Source organism: Balaenoptera borealis (genome assembly GCF_965194805.1).
Source record: "Balaenoptera borealis genome assembly, chromosome: 5".
Lineage (NCBI taxonomy): Eukaryota > Metazoa > Chordata > Mammalia > Artiodactyla > Balaenopteridae > Balaenoptera > Balaenoptera borealis.
The window spans coordinates 68,451,304-68,472,774 of NC_138862.1; the positions used below are offsets into that span (position 1 = coordinate 68,451,304).

The following is a 21,471-nucleotide window of genomic DNA, read 5'->3' on the forward strand; positions in this document are numbered from 1 at the left end:
GGGACTCACTGTAACATTCTTTCAGTTCTATGGTTGTAAAATGTTCAAGCTTTGAACATTTTGCTTCTAGAACTTTAAAGGGCAGAGAAAAACAGAAGCACCAGTCCTTTGGGGGTGACGATTTATTCATGCTGCTTATCTTAAATCAGAGCCAATAGATCACATGGCTTTGAATGTTTTCAGAACAGTTCTCATATTTGTACACCTAAGTACGTGGGCATTAGTAACACATGAGTAGTGTTTTGACAGAGGAGCTTCAAAGAAGTAAATAAATATTTTTTCCTCTAACATAACATTAAATTTTCTAAAAAAGTATTTAATGATCTGATCAAAAAATGCCAAACATCCCAAAGGTTATTTAATAGGAGACCCTAAAAACTAAAGTTTGCTGAGAAAGTACCAGGCCCAGTGATTGGAATATATTAAATGCTCAAACATTTGCTAAATGAATGAAAAGTGCTATAAAGCATATGCAGAGTAGATCAGTAGGATGCTCACCATAACAGGAAATTAGCATACTTGCAGATTTCAGGCTTATCAGTGAAATAAAACAATCAGCTGGTTGTGAGATAAAAGTAATTTGGGTTCTGATCGTTTAATCAACAATGAACTGGGCTAGTAAATTAACAAATTTAAGTGTTACAATTTTCTTTAAAGAGGAATACAATCTACACTGTATTAATTAAATAGCCTAGGGATGCACCCAGTCATTCCATGCCAGGGATATTTGCAAAGAGCTATAAAAATTCTGAAGCAACCTCAAAAGCCTTTAAAGAGTAAATGTATTTAGGTCTAAACTTGCAGCAAGTAGCAATTTCTAATTAGATGACTTAGAAACTGCTGGAAAAAATGATTAGTGATCTAGGTGTCGCACAATAGTCTCTTCTCCCTCCAAATGTAGCATGTTATTCAGATGATTTATTACAGCTTTGGTAACAATTCTTTGGAGATGGTGAAACACCATCAAAAAGCAATTTACTTTTTTCTCAGTTAATTTTTTCTTTAATTAATGCAAAGGACAAGATAATTTGAAACCTAATTTCTCTGAATTTGCTAGCAATCTGGCTTCAGTCAATTAATATCTGGCTTGGATTTGTATCTGAGATTTAGAATTTAAGACAAGAAATACCAAGTTTCCAGAATACGCTCCTAATATTGATAGAATACAACAAAGACAAAGATCCTGAAATTGAAATTAACTCACTCCTCATGTCAGGTATAATTTTAATAACTATTAATTTTAAATTTAATAGTTTTATATTTTATTAAAAAATTTTCAGAAGGTGACATCAGAGTAAGCCTCAAGTTACAATGCAGAGACTCACCACAGTGATACAGTATGAACAAAAAATTGGGTCCTAGCATTGGGAGCTAATTTATTTCTAAATACATACAGGTAAGCCTATGATGGCTTCATCAATCTGATGACTACTGTATATACACACAAGGGTCATCTACCATCTGGAATGGTAGATATCAGGGTAAAAAATAATGAACATTTAGATCAGGTCAGAAAAATGCTGATGGAATTATTCAAGTACTACTTAACAAAATGACTGTGTTCAGACTGAAGACCGAATGGTAAAACTTACACCAAAGATGATTTTAATTTTATAGTCACTATTTTAAAATGTCAATACGAACTAAGAAAATTCTGCTGCTGCTGAACTGTCATAAACCCTTTGAATTTCAAGATCTAGAAGGTGGTGCCGATGAAGAAACCACAAAATGTTGAGGCTGTGTTGACATGACCTTGCCAATACCAATGCTCAGTGTGGTAGTGAACACCCAACCAGGTTCAGGCTGGGGACCAGAGACAGTTACATGCTGGACATTTACCATCCTCTTCTTCCCATCTTCTTACACTTGTAACTCTTGCCCAGTTAACCCAGAAAATTGTCTTCTCCTCCTCACTTTAATCCATTTATGAACCAGAATATGACTCATAGTGCTTTTAAGTTCCTAAACCTAAAGTAAGAAAAGTAAATCTATATTTTAAGTGAAGTTAATACTTGAAAGACTGGTGCCTCAAAGACTGCAGCTCTTTAAAATGTTTCAAAGTACCTTCAAAATTTCTACCAAAATGTTTCCATTTCTTCAGCTTCCACTAAGTAAATTTTCCATAATTCAGAATAAACTGGTTATTTCATCTCTTTTCATCAAAAAATATTCAGCAGAAGAGTCTTGAAGAGGTATGTGGACACTCACGTTCATAGTAGCACTATTCATAATAGCTAAAAGGTGGAAGCAACCCAAACATCCATTGACAGATGAAGGGATAAACAAAATGTTTATACATGCAGTGGAATATTATTCAGCCTTTAAATGGATGGAAATACTGTCACAGGCTACAACATGGATGAACCTTGAGAACATTTTGCTACGTGTAAAAAGTCAGTTGCAGAAAGACAAATATGGTATTATTCTACTTACATGAGATACTAAAATAGTCAAATTCAAACAGAAAGTAGAATGGCAATTAACTGGGGCTGAGGAGAGAGAGAAAAGGGGAGTTATTTTCCGGGTACAGAGTTTCAGATTTGCAAGACAAAAAGGATCTGGAGATCTGTTTCACATTAATATGAATACACTTACTACTGAACAGTACTCTTAAAAATGGTTAGATGATAAATTTTATGTTGTTTTCTTGTCACAATTTAAAAAATACTGAACAGTTCTGTTTTTCTAATATTATCGTTACCAAATATGAAATGTAACATGTAAATTACACAAGTGCTCTAGCATGAGAATTTTTCACTTTTTAAGATCACACAGGCTTGTGTTTTTCTTCAAATTTCCCTGCCTCCTCCTGCCCTTTTAAAAAATGAGAACAAGAACGACATGGAGAATATGGTACCTCTAACTGAAAAGGAATAAATCCAGTTATGCAGGAGCGTCAGCTGCATAGGAAAGTCAAGTCCATGTAACTCTGGAATGAGATATTTCCTTGGGCAGGACTGGAAGAACAGTTAGAAAGGATGCATCCTTCTCTTCACCAAGGCATAAACTTGGCTATAATTAAAACTATGAGATTAGGGGTAGGGGATTAAGAGATACAACTGCTATATATAAAATAGATAAGCAACAAGGATATATTGTACAGCACAGAGAATTATAGCCATTATTTTGTAATAACTTTTTTAAAAAATTTATTTTATTTATTTTTTACTTTTTGCCTGCATTGTGTCTTCATTGCTGCGCGCAGGCTTTCTCTAGTTGCGGTGAGCAGGAACTACTCTTCGCTGGGGTGCACGGGCTTCTCACTGTGGTGGCTTCTCTTGTTGCGGAGCACGGCTCTAGGGGCGTGGGCTTCAGTAGTTGTGGCACGTGGGCTCAGTAGTTCTGGCTCGCGGGCTCTAGAACGCAGGCTCAGTAGTTGTGGCGCACAGACTTAGCTGCTCCGCAGAATGTGGGATCTTCCTGGACCAGGGCTTGAACTCCTGTCCTCTGCATTGGCAGGTGGATTCTTAACCACTGCGCCACCAGGGAACCTCTATCTTGTAATAACTTTTAATGGAGTATAATCTGTTAAAATGCTGAATCATGTTGCACACCTGAAACTAATATAATATACATCAACTATATGTCAATTTAAAAAATTAATCAGAAAAAAATTTTAAACTATCAGAGCCCAATGGAAACAAATACAGTCTCAGTCTGAAAGACAGATTCAAAGTATTGATTTTTAATTTCACTGAAACGCTTCAACCAATGTATGATCCTAGAAGTAACATCTCACATTCAGAGTTCGAGTTGATTCTTAACAGTAAGTAGTTTCATGTTTGTTTGTTTAAGTTCATATTTTTAAGAGTAGTTTTGGGTTTAAAACAAAATTAGGAGGAAGTACAGAAAGTTCCATATACCCCCTCCCCTCATACATGCATGGCCTCCGCATTATCAACATTACTCACCAGGGCTTGGCATAAACTAACACCAAATAAATGTTTTCTGAATTCACAGCTCATTTTTAACAATGCATAAAACTTTACTAAGATTAACCATTTGTTTTCTCCACTTTTGTAAAATGAACTATTGAGCATGCTCACAGCAGTCTCAAAACAAAGGGATCAGTTCCACGATTTCATGCTCACCTCCACGGGTTCCCTCTCCAGCTCCCGATCACTCTATTCACCACTAATTGACTCCTAATCACCCCTGTCCCAACAGCAACTTGACAAAGCTTCTTCACTCTCAAATCCCCAATACCTCTCTCCACTCCCTCACTCAGGGGGGTGCCTTACCCTGTTCTTCTGAGAAAAGTGAAACCCATGACTTCCTTCTTCTTCACTTCAATGTTCTGGTTCACCCTGCTCCTCTCTGGTCTCCAAGCATAATCTTCCTCCTTTCAGCTGTGTACCCTGCACATTCCACTCCAGTAGCACCAGTCTGTCTCCTCACTTTTTCCCCACCCTCTGCCCCCTATGTGCCTTGGGCTTTTCTCCACTCACTTCCACTCCTGGCCTCTCCTCTCCAGAAACAACTTCTTCCATTCATTTCCATATTCAAACTACAGTTGTCCCTCAGTATCCAAGGGGGACCGGTTCCAGGACCCCCGAGGATACCAGAACTCTTGAGAGCTCAAGTCCTTTAGAGTGGGCCTGTGGGACCTGAGGCTGCGTGCAGACTGAGGACTGTACGCCAAACCTTCAAATTACTCGCAGAAGCACAGACCAATCCAATCTGTATTCATTCTTTCTCCTCTCACCCCCAAAGCATGTAATGCGTGTAATATTTACAGCCCATCTAACTGCCTCCTGCCGTGCGAATATGTATTATACTGCAAGTCTTTTAATCTGTGTTCTTTTCCCACAGAGTATATTTATAGGCTATTTTAGAGCAAGAACTGTCTTCAACCTCACTGTACAAAAGAGTCTCCTGTTCAGAGTGTACATTCAAATATTTTTGGATAATGGAGTGGTAATAAGTTTGCTCAAAAATTACCTTTTCTATGACCCCTACAATATTCGTTACTATACTAAACAGAGTGAAACTTTCACATGCATTTATTTAATGTATGTATTTTTCTTACCCTTTATTCACATAAACCTTATCTGATTTAAAGCAAAGTCTTCTCTTCCAGTAGGATTTTGCCCATTTAACTTACTTTGAAATGGTAATAAGCAGTCACCCCAAAGTGGTTTTTCTGGGGAGGATGACAGTTTAAAATAGGGTTGAAAGTTCCACAGATAGGATTCGGAGAATCCTTTAATACAAAAATTTGAAGTCACCTGCAAAAATGTGTACGCATGCTATACTGTTCAGGGGAGCAAATCCATACTTTCATCAGTCCTCCTTAGGACTTCAAGATTAAGAATCACCAGTTTCCTCAAAAAGTTAAATATGGAATTACCACATAGCCCAACAATTCCACTCTTAGATATATGCCCAAGAGAAGCTGAATACATATGTTCCTACAGAAACTTGTAAACAAATGTCCATAGCAGCATTATTCATAGCAGCCCCAAAGTGGAAACCCAATGCCCACTGATGAATGGATACACAAAATATGGCATATCCATACTACAGAATATTATTCAGACACAGAAAGTAGTGAAGTACTGGTACATGCTACAACATAGATGAACCTTGAAAACATTATGCTGTGTGAAAGAAGCCAGACACAAAAAGCCACATATTATATGATTCCATTTATATGAACTGCCCAGAACAGGCAAATTCATAGAGACAGAGTAGATTAGTGATTGCCAGGGGATGGAGAGAGGGTGAATGGGGAGTGACTGCTAATGGGAACCAGGTTTCTTTTTGGTGTGATGAAAATGTTCTGGAATTATAGTAGTGATGGCTGCACAACTTTGTGAACATACTAAAAAACATTTTAAAAGGGTCAATTTATGGTATTTGAATAAAAACCTCCTCTTCCCCGGCTACATGCTTAACATCTTCCTCTGCATTATCCTCCCAAACCTAAATGCTATGCATTCACATTAAAACTCAACAGTGCTCCCAGCCACCTTCTTCTTCTTCAGGTTCCTAATTTACATGTAGTTTTTCAGGCTGAAAAATTTCAGAGATATCTCCAATTTCTTTTCTCTCAGTTTCAACATCAGTCAGTCACCAATGCCAGCACTTTTTATTAACAATAAAGATGGTTACCATTATTGAATATGTAATTCCTGCCAGACATTTATGCTAGATGATCTACAAGTATCTTTAATTTTCACAATAGTTATGCACTTTAGAGAGGAGGGTGCTGTGGCTAAGGGGGTTTAAGTACCTTGTCCTTCAGTCTTTCTCCCTCCAAGCTATCCTCCACCCTTCAGCCGCAGTGATCTTCCTAAAACCAAATCTTATTGTGTTCCTCCCCCATTACTCCCCCAGCTAAAGCTCCTCAAAGGCTTCACACTGTCAGACTCCTTAACTTGGTATAAGGTGCCCTTCAGGATCCCTGTCTCTTACATTCCTTATACCAACTTCTTTCAGTTCCTGGACTATGCCATGCTCTTTTTCCTCCTGCCTCTGGACTTGGCACGGGGTTCTCTTATTCATTCACTCAACAAATATGTATTAAGTACCCCCTAGGAGCCTGACATTGTATTTGCTGCTTGGGCAAACGTTGTGAATAACACAGATATATGTTCTGCCCTCAAGGTACTTAAGGTCTAAGGGAAGAAACAATAATAAACAAGTAATTACAGATTGTGATAAGTGAAATGAAGGAAGCAGGATGCCGTATTATAAAACATCTAGGGTTAAGGGTCAGGGGAAAATTACGATGACTGTTTTAGATAGGTTAATCTGATAAGGTCTCAGGTGGTAACATACCTTAAAATCTGAAGACTAAGAAACCAGTTATATGAAAAGCAGGTAAGAGCAGAGGGGGTGATGAGTGACAAGAGATGCTCCTGGAGACATCAGCAGAACCCAGACCAAGGATTTTTGTAGGCCGTGGTTAGGAGTTTGGATTTTAACCTAAGTTCTTAGTGCAATGGATTTCACTGAAGAATTTTGAGTAAGAGAGTGTCACTTTTTGCCACTGAATGGAGAAGAGATTGGAGGGGCACAAGAAAGGAAATGGGGACACAAGGCCTGAAGATACAATAGTGGTTTAGGTGAGAAATGTGGATGATTTGGACAAAGGTGTGATAGAGGAGGAAAAAAGTAGATTAGATGCAGAGTTGACCTGACATGCAAAGTCATCAGCTGGAAGTGAGGAAGAGATGAAGAGAGGATATAAAGAGTTTGGGGAATTGTCATTGGGGAAAGAAAGTAAGGTTACTATAGAAACAGAGGATCAGAAGGATCTCAGGCCCATACTGAGTGAATACTCAAGAGGTTGACCATTTTCATTTTATAATGTCATCAATTTGCCCAGGACTTTTTCAGTGTGCGCTACTAATAGTATTCACGTTACCAGGCATTAGTCATTCTTTTTCCTTTCTAGGTCCCTCTACTCAACCCGGAAAAGGCAGTGTTATATACAATCAAAAGTCTCTGGATCCCATGGCAGTACCCAGAACAGTGCCAGGCACGGAGCAATCATTCAATAAATGCTAACAGGGATCTCAGGCTCACCGGCCTTCAAACTTCATCCGTTCTCTAAAGCAGGATTCCACTGAAATCATACTCCTGTTCACAAAAGTCCCAGATATCTCCACTTATCTCAAGGGTGGTTCAATCCACTGTAACAGTCACAACACCCTCACGTGTGAAACAGCACTGGCAGGAAGGAGAGATACTGGACCTATACGATGATCAAAAATCTGGGTGCTACAATTTGAAAAAAGCCACGTTCACTAGAAAGCAAATAGTTTTCCTCATAGCTTACTGCAGGGCCGAAGAGACAAACGGCCACACGAGAGATGCCAAGAGTCAGTTGGCACAGGGTTGTACTCACGGTCTGAGTTCTGCCTAGCACCTACCTTCTTCCTCTCCAGATTCAGAGTCCTCCTTAGTGATCGCCCCGGAGTCTGCTGCCATGGAGATCACTACACGGGCTCCACCCGAACCCAAAAGTGAAGTGGAGCGGGAGCCGGATCAGAGAGAGGCCAAAACCCGGGGTCTAAAGCCGCAGCACAGGAAAGAGTCGCAGCGGTTGCTACCAGACTCTTCCGGAAGCGGCACGAGCGTGAAAGTCACGTGACGGGCACTGGGCGGGGCCACGCGGTTTATTTTGATTCTTGAGTGGTGGAAATGTAAGCACGTGATCGCGGTTGTGGTGGTTTTTATTTTCCCCAGACAGTAATCGTCTTCCGGTGTAGACTTTTCCTGGCTTCTTTTTCGGTTTTCCTCCAGTCATTCCTTTTCGCCTTGGCGCTTTCTTCCTCCCAACAGTATTGGAGTTTTAGGGAATGGTTTGCTTTTTTGTGGGGCTCGGAGCAGTGGGAAGTGGCTCTGCGTTTGCTTACTCTGCAGTCGCTCTTAGCCTTGGATACCAGGAGAGCTCACGCTTCTCTTCCCCTTCTCTTCCCGACTCTCTTGCCCTTCTGGCAGCAAAATGACTCCACCTGGTTTTCGTGGCTACCGGGCAATGTGAACCTCAGGCACATGTTCTTTAATTGAGTTGCCTGTGACTCATTTCCCGACCAAAACAAGCCAAATCGCTTGACTTAGGTTTTCAAGGACACTAACCGACAGCTGTAAGGCTTTTGGATTTGTATATCAAAATAACCGGTTGCTTGGTCAAGAGATCGACAACCTCCACTCTTCCCGTTTACTCTTCGTGTAGTCAAAATCATAATAACTGGAGATGAATCTAGGTCATTTGGGGGCAAAAATCCTCCAGCTTTAATCAAAATATCTTTATTGCTTTTCTATTAATAACAGGCAAAAGAGTAGAAAGAGATCTATATCGTATATATACATGAATGAAATTGACTCGTTTTTAATTTCCTCATTGGGTATGTAAAGCACACAAAAAATGGCTGATTAAACAAGGCTGTACTTACTGTGCATAAAAAACAAATGATTTTCATGCGGCAATCCTCTGGGTTCCCTACTACGCCTAAATCTTATCCTATCTCCCTCTCTAATTTATGAAGTTATAAACCCAACAGAAATGAGAATAAACCCAATATATAAGCAAGCAATATATGGCTTAAGTGATTGGAGATCTCCGAGTTATTAGGCACAGGACGTAAACTTGGACACTTCCCCCAGCAATCCCGGGTTCCTAGCCCAGCCTCCTGTACTACAGCCCCTCCGGGAGTTTCCTTTTCCTCGGGCTCAGCGGCGCTCCTCCCTGCCTTCCCAATTCCTCCCGGTCCCCGCTCTGGGACACCGGCTCCACTCCCTCTCTCGCCGAGGTTTCCTCTCCACCACCCGGCGAGAGGCTAGCCCGGCTCCCGCACCCCAGCCCCCTCCTCGCCAGTCGCACCTGCCCCGCCTCCCGGACCGGGGCCGGCTCGCGCGGCGCAGGCGCAGCAACGCGGCCGCGAGGCCGAGGGCGACCAAAGCAACCTCGGCGTCCACCTTCTCTGACAGTATCCGCGCTGGGCAGCGGCCCCGCGGGCCGCGCGTCGTAATGGGCTCGGGCTGGAGCAGCGAGGAGGAGCGGCAACCGCTGCTGGGACCCGGGCTCGGGCCTGCGCCGGGGGCTGCTTGGAGAAGCAGGGGGGAGGCGGCGGCGGCGGCGGTACTGCCCGCGGCAGCCCCGAGTCCCGGGAGGGTGTACGGGCGCCGCTGGCTGGTGCTGCTGCTCTTTTCGCTGCTGGGGTTCGTGCAGGGCCTGGTCTGGAACACCTGGGGCCCCATCCAGAACTCGGCGCGCCAGGCCTACGGCTTCTCTAGCTGGGACATCGCGCTCCTCGTGCTCTGGGGGCCCATCGGCTTCATGCCCTGCTTCGCGTTCATGTGGCTCCTGGACAAGAGAGGTGAGGGGGTCCCGGGAGCGCCGGCCGGCGATGTCACTCCTGGGAAGCCGCCTCCCTCGGCTTCGTTTTAGGGGTTGTGTGAGGTGACCGAATGTTGCTGGCATCCCATTCCTGACTAGGAACACCCTGTCCCCAAAGCGACAAATGAGGGAAGGCTTCTTTGTAGATACTATGTTTTCATCAAGGCCAATTATGCAACAGCAGGGATTAAGCGATCTCTAAATGTTCAAGTTTTTGCATATTTGGACATCAGAGCATCCCTGTGCACGTGCTATGTGTGTTTTTTACACCTGACAAAAATGACTGATGCTTTGACTTCAAAGGGATTTGGGGGTTTTGAGGGTGAAAGGTCAGAAAATAGACATGATGCTCAGATACAAGGAAGTAATGAGCTGGCTTTGCATAATAGATGACTCAAGCCCAGGAAGAGCTGTTGCGGAACTCGGATCTGACGCTTTGGTTTCTGGAAAATGGTTCTGGAAAATGGTGCACAGCAGCTTTAAAGTGTGTGTATGTGACTAGGTGCAAGTGTCAGTTGAGATTTTTAACTCTCAGATGAAGCTTGCAGATGAATGAAGACTCTCTTTTCATAGAGAATACTCTGGACAGACATCTCACTTTACCACTTGCCAGTATGATTCTGTGAGGAGGAAAAAAAGGTCATAGGATTGAATGATTAGGCATTGAATTACACCACACAAGTATGGGTAAATGATTCATGATCAATGTGATGTAGCTGCTAAAAAGTGCAGGACAGTTTTAGGCACAGAAGTGTAGTATCTAAAACAAGAGAAATAGTTTGAAATGCTCTATTCTACTGTTCAATTCTGAGCGTTAATTTTTAGAAGGCCATGGGCAAACTGGAGAGCTTTAAAAGTGTGACAAGAATATAAAGGATGTAAAAATCATAATGTGTCAGATGAAGGGAATTGGGTGTGTCAAGCTTCAAAAAGAAACTTGAGGCAGAATATAAATATGTGAAGACCAAGTAAATGAGGAGTTAGACTTAATGTTCATAGTTCTAGAAGGAAGAACTAAACTGAGTGAAGTTACAAAGGGCTGTAACTCAAAGGGATACAGGGAAGAACCTTCTAACAATGAAAGTGTCCAGCCCTGGAAGGTGTGGAACTTCCAGGTAGAGCAAGTACTTAGGCAGAGATATGTGCTAGAGGCTGAGGAAGGGTTTCTTGTACTGAATGGAGGCTTTCTTTGTTTAGATTTGTTTGTTTTTAAACTAAATTTAGACTTTATTTGAATTTCACCAGTTTTTCCACTAGTGTCTTTTTTTTTTTTTCCTGTTCCAAGATTCAGTCGAGGGTCCCAAATTGCATTTAGTTGTTATTTCTTGTTAATCTCCTTCAATCTGTGACAGTTCCTCTGTCATTCCTTACAAGATTGGATAACTTAAGGGGAAATGCTATTTTATTATTTCTTTTTATTAACTTTTTATCAGGAGCGTTTTTCAATATTATTCCCTAAATTTAGCCAGCCTTGTTTTTATGGTAGAAAAATGTTAATTTTGTCCTTTTTATTATAATTATATTTACTATCCATGGCCAGATAAATTAGGGACTACCTATTCTCTTTATAAAATAAGTTACTTTAGGAGTTCTTTCAGAGTTTCTATGACTACATGGTGAATTCTATTTTATGTTTTCTGTTGGTTAGAGCAAGAAAAAATAAATTTAAAATTCTCTCACTTAGGAAGTGGTTTCCTTTTCAGTAGGAGAAAGCCAGTTTCCTTCCATATGTTGGCTGTCCTGCTGCACATGTCCTATTTGTATACATAGAAGTAAGTTCCTGGTATCCCTGGGTACTAAAGTATCTTTCTCCCTAGAGGATAGGTCTGGTCTTCCTGCTGCCATGGGTCCCACCCAACTTAGTAGAAGACCAGTTATCTTTCTGAAATCGGTTTTGTACACTCTCAGTCCTTTTCATTTTCCATCAAGGAGATAAAAGGGTACTACCTAGTGAGATAATAGGAGACCAAAAGTGAGTGTGCCCTAGAAGCTTAGTGAAGAAAATTTCAACAAGGAGATGGCACCTAAATTTGTGCTAAGCTCTAGGGAGATAGCCCTCATGGAGCCTACATTGTAGTGAGGAGATCCAGGCAAAAACAACAATAAAATTAAATATTTAGTGTGTCAGATGGTGATAAATGTTTTAGAGAAAAATTAAGCAAGGCAAGGGAGAAAGGGGATGTGATTGGGTGATACTCTCTCTAGACTGTCAGGGAAGGACTTACTGATAATGTGTGTTTGAGCAGAGACCTGAGGGAAAAAGGAAACCTACCTTGTCAATTCTGGACAGGACTGTTTTGGACAAAGACAAAGGTCTTAAACTTGTTTGGCATATCCGAGAAAGAGCAATGAGGCTTCTGTGGCTGAGTTGAGCCATAAGGGAAACCACAGTAGAAGGTGAGGCCAGAGAGGTGGTGAGAGGCTGAAATCATGCAGGGCCTCCTAGGTCACTGTAAGGACACTGGCCATGAAGGAGTGAGGAGGGCTCACTCCACTGGAAGGTTTGAGCAGAAGAGTAAAATGATGACTCTGCTATTGTCTTGAGAACAAGAGCCAGAGCAGGGAGACCGGTTGGGAGGCTGTTGGAACAGCTTAGATGGGGCTGATGCTGACTTCCAGCTGGGGTGATAGTAGTGAAGGATTTGAGTATTGTTGATGGATAGGCAGAGGTGGAGTGTGAGGAAAGGGGAAGATTTAAGATGTTTCTCAACTTTTTTAGCATTAGTAATTGGGAGAACCAAGCTGCAGTTTACTGAGATGTAGAAGATTATGGAAGGAGCGTTTGGGGGTAGATGGCATGCAGATCAGGAATTTGAAATGCCTATTAGATATAGGACAAACTAAACTGTCAGTTTATTCCCTGAGCAATAAATTTGGGATTTGTCAACCTATAATGGTATTTAGAGTCTTGGAGCTGAGTGAAATCACCTGTGGAGAGGGATGTTGCTTCAGAAGAAGACTGAGCCCAGGGGCATTCCAACATTCAGATTCAGAGCTTGGGAAGATAAGGAAGAACCAGCTAGTGAGGACTGAGAGTAGAGCCTTGGGTTTAGCAACATGGAAATCTTTGGTATCCTTTAAAAGAATAGTCTCACTGGAGTGGTGGGGGTGAGTTCAAGAGTGTAGACATTATGTCAAACACACTGTAAAGGGCAGCAGAGAAATGAGGGAGTAGCCAGGGGGAATGTGGCTACTGAGAAAGTATTTTTAAAGATAAGAGAGGAAAAAAAAAAAAAAAGAGAGAAAAGAGAAAAAAAAAAGATAAGAGATACTAAAACGTATCTCTGGAATGCAGTATCCTAATGGATCCAGTAGAAAGGGAGAAATTGACAATGCTGGAGGGAAGGGGAAGAACTGCTGTAGCCATGTCCTTGACTAAGCAAAATGGGGTGCAGTCCTCCAGAGTACAAGTAGACAGGTTGGCCTTAGATAGAAGTGTCGACAGCTAATTCTTCAGTAGTAACAGAAGAAAAGGTAGAGTGTATAGATAACGGATGCACATGGTGGGTGATAGGAGCTTGTGGGAGTTATCTTTGTTTACAGTTCTCAGAAAATAGAAAGCAAAATTACCACCTGACAGCAAGGATAGGAGAAAAATTCTTGGAAGATTGAGGAGACACGATAAGTTGTACTATTTCCTAGGAAAGGAGAGAACACACGGACTAGAAAATTGTAGTGGGATTGTCGGGCAGCTCAGAGGGCCTGCTTTAAGTGACTGGACATTAATTTCAAGTGAGACCAATCAGCATGGCCGTTTGTTTTCCTCCAGCCTGTTCTGTTGGGCAAGCACAGGCATGGGCAGAGTTGGCAGAGAGAGAGATCACCAGAGTTGCGGTTTGCCAGGTGTGTAGGACTAAGAAAGTGCAGGCCAGGAGTAGAAGATTATGTAGAGAGTGATATAACAATGGACCACGGAATCTAAACTGGGTAAAGAAGAAAAGGAAACACCTGAGGTAGATGAGAAAAAGTAGTAGGCTCCAAAATTGTCATTCCCAATGGATGAAGAATTTAGAGTACTAGAAGGAATGAGTGGGAAGGAGAGGAGGTCATGGTTGAAGAATGGGACGCTTGAAATTGGGATTATGTCGTGGACGCAATTACGGTAAAGATAAGGTCAGAGTATAACAAAGAGAGTGGACAACCGAGATAGGGTAGAGGGCATGATTGTGGAATAAGAAGTCAGGGGACTGAGAGGGCAGGATATTGAAAGGATCGTATCTGGTATTGAAATCACCAGATTCATGAAAGAAGTAGTGTCCTCAGGAGTAATAACGAGCTGAAACAGTTTCAAGCCATGAGGGCGAATGACGTGGAGGCAGGTATGTGGTGGTCTGCAGACAACTGCAGCAGGGAGTGGTGAGTATGACAGTCAGATAGAATTGGATCAAAGGCTGTTCTGGCCATGATGGATTAACAGGAACTGGATTTATCCTTCCATCTTAAACAACTAAAAACAGAAAACAAAATCAAAGTATACGAAACAGTGGTTTTCAGACATTGGACAAAAGGTAGAGCAGGTCAGTGATCCTTACGATTACTTCACACAGAGATCTGTAGTTCAAACAGAGCCCCACAGAGCCCCCCAAGTCGAGGAGAGAGTTGAGAAGTCTTAAGAGGCCACCATAGCTAGGATTCTTAGGGTGGAGTACCAGAGAGGAAAAGGGTTCACAGAGAGAGAGTTCTAGATCTGCAGGGAGTTCCTCTTGAGTCTTCAGCTGAGCACTGATTAGCAGTTACACATGAAGAAACTACTTAAGTCTGAGAAAAGGACTGCGAAAAAGGAACAGGCAGAAAAATTCTCAAAGTTCACACAAGGCTGGGAATTGTTCACATTCCCAACAGCCAGAATGGGAAAACCTCATAATACATAGGAGGTTTGGTTGAATACTCAGAAGGGTGTTGCCTCAGCAGTAAAGACAAACAGAGCTCTAAACTAAAGGCTGCTCTGGTTCCACCTAATAAAGCTTAAAAGTACTGCTTGAAAAGATTAAAAATAACTGTATCCCAGAACATTGTTCAAAAATATTTAAAGGAGTTGAAAAAAAAATCCATCACCCAACAAAATTCAGAATGCCTGACATCTAAATCAGAAATTACCAAGTGTGCAAAGAAGGACGAAAATACAAAACATAAAGAGGAGAAAAAGCAATCAGTAGAACAGACCAAGAAATGGCACAGATGATAGAATTAATAGACAGGGACATCAAAGCAGCTACTGTGAATAAATATGCTACATATATTCAAGAAAACAGAGCAAAGCATGTTAAGGAGAGACATGGAAGACATAAAAAGTCCAACATTAAATTTCTGGGGATGAAAATGTAATCTGTGTCTGAGACCAAAAAAATACACTGGACAGGATTTAAGAGCAGATTACACATTGTAGAAGAAAAGATTAGCAAACTTTAAGATGTAGTAATAAATACTATCCAAAGTGGAACACAGAGAAAACAAAAAAACAACCACAGGTATCAGGGAGCAGGACAGTTTTAAGTGGCCTAATATACATATTAGAGTCCCAGATGAGAAGAGATTGGTAAAGGGAGAGGGCATGGATTGAGATAAAATGGGGAGGAAAAATTGAAGAAATAATGGCGGAAAAATTTCCACATTTGATGATATCCACAAACCCAGAAATCTAAGAAATTCAAGAATCCAGTCTGAGGAAACAGCATGAAGAAAAAAACCACACCAAGCAAATCTCAGCGTGCATAACACTACAGCAAGGCACATCGTAATCACAGTGCTTAAACCAGAGGAAATCAAGGCATGGAGAGAAGCCTGGGAGCTTTAGGGGGGAGGGAGTAACAATGACCTGGAAGGGGCTGGCGAAACACTGTCCTCAGGGAAGAGGTTTCAGAGTAGTAAAAAGGTGAAGACAGTGAAGAGCTTGAAAATATAGGGATTCTACTGATCCGCTGATTCTGAGCGCTCCAGGAGTCACAGTGGAAAGATCTGGGGAGCTGAGGTGCTGGCAGAGATGAGGTCGGATTTGGGTATGCATGAAGCCCTGATGGGACGAGGATGACCTGTGAATCTTGGGTCTCTTGTGATCAGTGTAAACAGGAAAAGCGGGCATGATGTGGTTAGTCCTCCTGGTGTCCAAGGCAGATCGGGGTGGCCAGGCCAGGCTGTAGCTGTTGGGGGTGGGGCAGGTGGTCTTGCCAGGAGCAAGCAGAGCTTCACTCCAGCTGATGGAAGTGTGGGGCCTGGGAAAGGTGGTTTTACCAGATCAAACTCATTTCCGTGCATCTACTACACATGGTTTGTGTGGTGGGGTGTTTTTTCGCTTTGGGGTTTTGTTTTTTTTTTCAATCATGTTTTTAGGCACCGATTGTGGAGACTCTCTTCCTGTACCCAATAGGTTCCTGGCATAAGGAGTTATCTCATCCATTGGAAGGGGGCTTCCTGCAGAGTCTGGATGCCATCTTCGAGTAGAATTTATTTTTATTTTCAGTCATGTTTGGTTTTCCGAAATTATTCCCGTACCTTTCATCAGATGGTTTTTGCACTCACATCCTAGGACTGTAATCACTTGGGATCTATTTATATGAAGGTCCTAGATGTCTCATAAGCATATTTCCTGGGGTCCTCATACCTCTCCTTCCCAAAGTCAGTTGTTATCTTTTTGATTACATGGAACTGCAGAGTCCTGCCTTGTCAAGATTCAAATGAGATCAAGAAAGCATTCTATTCAAACCTGAGCAGCAGCTGAGGTGGATTAAGTAATACTTGGCAACAATTAAAAGTAAGCAAGCCACAAGTTGTACCTGCAAGGTTGCTTTATAATAATCAGCTTTTCACAACTTCTTTACTCTTAAAAGCTTATATCAGCTGTTACATTGTCATATGTTTGATAAAAGTCATAATTGAGTAGAAAAGTGTGTTAGCTTTCAGCAGTTGTAATAGGAAACCTAGTTATTTGGACCGTAGGGCCATAAACAATGTCCCACTGCCCACTTGGTGGCTATTTACCTTAATTACAAACCAAATATTAGAAAAAAAATAAACATCATGTAGAATGTAAGCCTTATAGTCCCAAATCTATAAAATTTTATCTCATAGGGCACCCAGTATAACCTTTTAAGAGCAACGTTTTGCAAGTTTAGGATATTTATGACCATGAATGTTCTTTTTATTAATTACACTCTATTTCCTGTGGCTATAATGTGGTTTTAAAATCTGTGTTCTGTTAGTAGACGCAGTAAATGAGCAGTATGTATGCATTACTTGTTCCTGCGAAGCACAGTTTTCTACCGGATTATTTCTGCCAAATTATATTAATCATATTCAGATCATATAAAGCTCAGTTCATATCACAAATTACCCTCAATGTAGCATGTGTGTGCCTGATCTGAATCTCAAGTTTATTTTCTTGCTCTGTTTAATCTGCATAATTATAGTTTTGTTGACTTTCAATTTCCTTCAAACAGAGAAGCCCTTTGAAAACCAAGCATTTAACCGTCTCCCCCTGCCAAAAAAAAGAAAGATTTGGGAAAAAAAAGAGAAAATTTGCATTAAATAGTTTAAGTCTATTCACTGTGAAATGGTTTCAAGGAGGTGCTGAGTTTGGAAAAAATTGTAAGAAATGTTGCCACCTTTGCCACATACTCAGTGAAAGCCACCTCTGTGACTGCTACAAGCAGTAAGGCAGCATTGATTTAGTAATAGAAAAGTGCAGCATTCCAACAGCAGGAAGATGTAGTCCTGTTATAGTATTCTGCCATAGATAGACTATTGTGTCTATTTTTGGTTACCTTAGTTTTTTTTCACATTCTATTTTTAATTTTTTTATTTTTTTAACATCTTTATTGGAGTATAATTGCTTTACAATGGTGTGTTAGTTTCTGCTGTATAACAAAGTGAATCAGTTATACATATACATACATCCCCTATCTCCTCCCTCTTGTGTCTCCCTCCCAACTTCCCTATCCCACCCCTCTAGGTGGACACAAAGCACAGAGCTGATCTTCCTGTGCTATGCGGCTGCTTCCCACTAGCTATCTATTTTACATTTGGTTACCTTGTTTTTATATTTTATATTCTCTTTTGCCCTGTTATCCATGTAACCGACCATTGGTGCACATTTTCAAAATAATTGATTGAATTTGGAATACAAAGGGAAAAGCTATCTGATCCACATTATCTAAAACCCTAAACCATGCTTTTTTTTTTTAACAGCATCATTCTATTAGTTGAAAGCCATCCAATAAATCAAGAAAAATTAAAAGACTGTTATTGTATTAATAATCAGAGGGTTCTAATGGACCATCTCCTAAGACCCTATAACAAACTTGTCCTCATTATAAGATAAAAGAAGTAATTGGCCACTTGTCATTTTTTGAGAAAATTTAAAGCATTCTATCATCTTAAAAAACTTTTTAGGGGCAGTTTAGAATTTTTTTATTAACAGCTTGCATTCAAAAATTAGAAATTTTATATTTGAGATATAAAACTAAAATACCTTGTCTTTTAAAATTATTTTCTATATTTTTTATTGTTATATCTGAACAAAGCATTCTAGCCATTCATTTTAAAAAACCGGAGCTAATAGAACTTTTTCCTCTATCCTCGATGTGATCATTCAAGTTTTCTATTAAAGTTAGAATCATTTCATTTTCAACATGAGAGGTTTTTTTCCCCCCATATTGGGAGTTATAGAGAAAAACTGTATTAGAATATAATACCAGTACGACTGAGTAAAAAATCTTTGTTCTTAACATTGACTTACTTGAAAAGAAAATAGAAAATAATCCAGATATTTTTGTTTCCTTTTAGGTCTTCGGATAACAGTGCTTCTGACATCCTTCCTTATGGTTTTGGGAACTGGTCTAAGATGCGTACCTATATCAGACTTAATGCTTAAAAGAAGGTAAATCATATAAACAACTTAAAATTTTTTCTCCACATTTTTCTCTTTTGTTATGAGTATATTATATATGTTTGGTTATAAGCTGTTAGTAAACAGTTCCATTTTTAAGATCAGTAGAGGGTCATATTTATAGTAGCATTCTTTTTCCTGACATGATTAATTCAGTGGGCGTTTACTAGTTGTCATGTGGAAGACACTATACAAGTTGTTGTGTAAATAAATAGAGAACAAGTTAATCTTCATGCTATCTGGGAGCTATAACCATGGGAAAATAATAGTATAACATAAGGAAGAATAATGTAGTTAATGCCATAGAAGATTTATAAAATTGCCCCAAGAGACTAAGATAAGTTTTGGCTGAGGATCTCGAAAGGAAGGGCTCATGAACAAGGTGATAATTAAAGTAAGCATTGAAGGATAAGTAGAATTTTCGTAACTACAGTTAGGGGAATGATATTCCAGCGTAGAGGAACAACAGAAACAAAGGCACAGAGGCAGGTAAGCACAGGCCTCTTCCAGGATGGGTAGGTAGCTTCATTTCTGTACAGCAGCATTTCTGTACCTGGGGTCCCTGGATTTATTCTCAGGGGGTGCAGGGTATATGAAGATATAAAAAATTTTGTTTTCCTTTTGGTTATAATATTAAAAGATTTTTTAACCAGTAATAATCTGTAATTAAAAGACATTTTTATTAACCAGGATGTCAGTTTCCTAGTGTTTATCAAACTGGGATCCTTGGATTTGACCTTAAGAGCCATTGAGAAAATTTTTCCCCTTAAAAAGGAGCATAAATTACTCAAGTTTGGGAGACACTGGTGTACTGAATAAGACATAAGAATGGAATATAAAGAGATGAGTTTAGAAAAGGGTATCCTGAATGTGAAGGATATTGACGCCATCCTGTAGAACTGCAGTTTCTCACTGGACAGTTGGGAGCCACTTAGGTTCTTAATCTGAGCAGCAATAGGATCAGACGTATATGAGGTAAACTATTGATTTGAAGTCTGTAGGATTGACTACAGAGGGTTGAGAGTACCAGCAGGAGGCCTGGAAAGATGCAGTGAGAGCCCAAGCTGGAGTCATTGTTTTGTTTTATTTCTTTATTCATTTATTAGTTCATTTATTCAACAAAATTCACTGAGCTCCTCCTGTGTGCCAAGCTCTCTTCTGCACATGGGGAATATAGCAGAAAACACAGTAGAAAAATCTGTACCTCGTGGAGTTTACATTCCAGTTGGGGAGACTGGCAATAAACTAGATAAATAAGTTAAATATATAGTATGTGCTATGGAAAGAAAAATAAAATAGGAAAGAAGGATTTGAAATGTCAGTGGAAGGATGGTGAAATTTCAGAAAGAATGGGCAAAAAAACTCTTACTGGGAAGATACCTTTTGGGGAGAAAGCTTGAAGGAATGAATGGACAATGCATTATGTAGGGGACAAGCATTTCAGGCAGAGAGAAGAGCAAGTATAAAGGGTGGGAAGGAAAGAGCACGCCTGGCAGGGAGGCTGGTAGGGCTGGAGCCACTGAACCAGAGACTTCATGGGAAGAGTGGTAGGAAATTAGACCAGCGCAGTTACGGGTGGTGGCGGGAGTGTGAGACCAGGTCCTTCAAGACCTCGTAAGGACTTCACCTTTTTCTGAGCTAGGAAATCATTAGCAGCTTTGAGCTGAGGAGAACCATGGTCACAGGCTGCTTTATTGAGAATAGACTGATGTTGAAGGTCTAGGGCAAGAGTGAGGAGACCAGGTAGGGAACAAGTAAAATAAACCAGGTGAGAGATGATGGCGGCTTGAGCCATAGTGATGGAAGTGGTGGTGGTGAGAAGTGGTCAAATTCTGATTATATTTTGAAGGATTTGCCAGTGGATTGAATAAAGGGAATAAGAGAAAGTGAGGAGTCCAGAATGACTCCGTTGCCCTGGGAAGTTGTAGGAATGGAAAGCATAGCACAGATGTGAGAGAGAACATGAGAGAAAGATATCAGAGGTGATATGATTGAGGTTGCACTCTGGAGACTCTGAAATTGTTGATTCCATTAACAGAGACATGGGGCACAGGAGGAGGAAGGAATGGATTTTAGGTATAAGATGTTGACTTTCATGTGGAACAGAATTTTTCACTTCAAACTAAATGCTGTTCCTTTTCAAATTTTCAAAATACGTTATCTTTCCAGAAAATTTAGAGTACATGTGTTTCATATTTTAAAAGGCAGATAGCAAAATCATTTGGGTTCCTGTGGAACATTGGTCTTCATTTCCTATCCTTCTGAGTGAGGTTTTAACAGATGAGTTTCATCGTGTTTGAGATGTTTGTAATTTTTCAAATATCCAGTTTTTTTTAAGCATCTACAGTCTTTGAGTACAGATTTCAGTGTAAGCTTAAATTCAACAATGCATTCTTTAAAAATGCCTACTGGTATTTTTGTTAGCTTTTCTTCTGTCTGGGCCATCCATTCTATTGCTTCTCTCTAATCTTATATCCCTTCATATCCTTTTCAGATATAAAATTATAGGAATAATAAAGAGTTGACTCTGTTGGTAGAGAAAATGGTATGAAAAATAGAGCTCATAAAGAAATGTAAACAAAGATAGGAAAGGAAAGGAAAGAAAGAGAAATAAAGAGTTATGAGAGATTGAACCTTTCATAAAAAAAAGTAAAAGTTGAATTTTCCGTCTTTGTCTGTTCACCTGTAAGGAATGTTAGGATATTATCCCCTTGAAATGAGACTTCACTTTATGTCCATA

The 21,471-nt window shown here is 40.4% G+C and overlaps 2 protein-coding genes across 10 annotated transcripts in view; one reads left to right on the forward strand and one right to left on the reverse strand.

Moving 5' to 3' along the window:
• HSPBAP1 (HSPB1 associated protein 1) overlaps positions 1-9,457 on the reverse strand; it is a 58,301-nt gene extending 48,844 nt beyond the window's left edge. For 4 of the 6 annotated variants that reach the window (XM_082394936.1, XM_082394937.1, XM_082394933.1 and 1 more), the window contains exon 1: positions 7,881-8,199. In XM_082394936.1, the coding sequence (XP_082251062.1) occupies positions 7,881-7,938 (58 nt within the window). In that variant the 5' untranslated portion in view covers positions 7,939-8,199. Of the gene's footprint in view, positions 1-2,433; positions 3,561-7,880; positions 8,200-9,334 lie in introns of those variants that run through there. The other 2 variants (XM_082394934.1, XM_082394935.1) reach the window with 2 other exon arrangements.
• SLC49A4 (solute carrier family 49 member 4) overlaps positions 9,449-21,471 on the forward strand; it is a 116,901-nt gene continuing 104,878 nt past the window's right edge. For 2 of the 4 annotated variants that reach the window (XM_082394947.1, XM_082394946.1), the window contains exons 1-2: positions 9,449-9,830; positions 18,629-18,722. In XM_082394947.1, the coding sequence (XP_082251073.1) occupies positions 9,482-9,830; positions 18,629-18,722 (443 nt within the window). In that variant the 5' untranslated portion in view covers positions 9,449-9,481. The remainder of the gene's footprint in view (positions 9,831-18,628; positions 18,723-21,471) is intronic. The other 2 variants (XM_082394948.1, XM_082394949.1) reach the window with 1 other exon arrangement.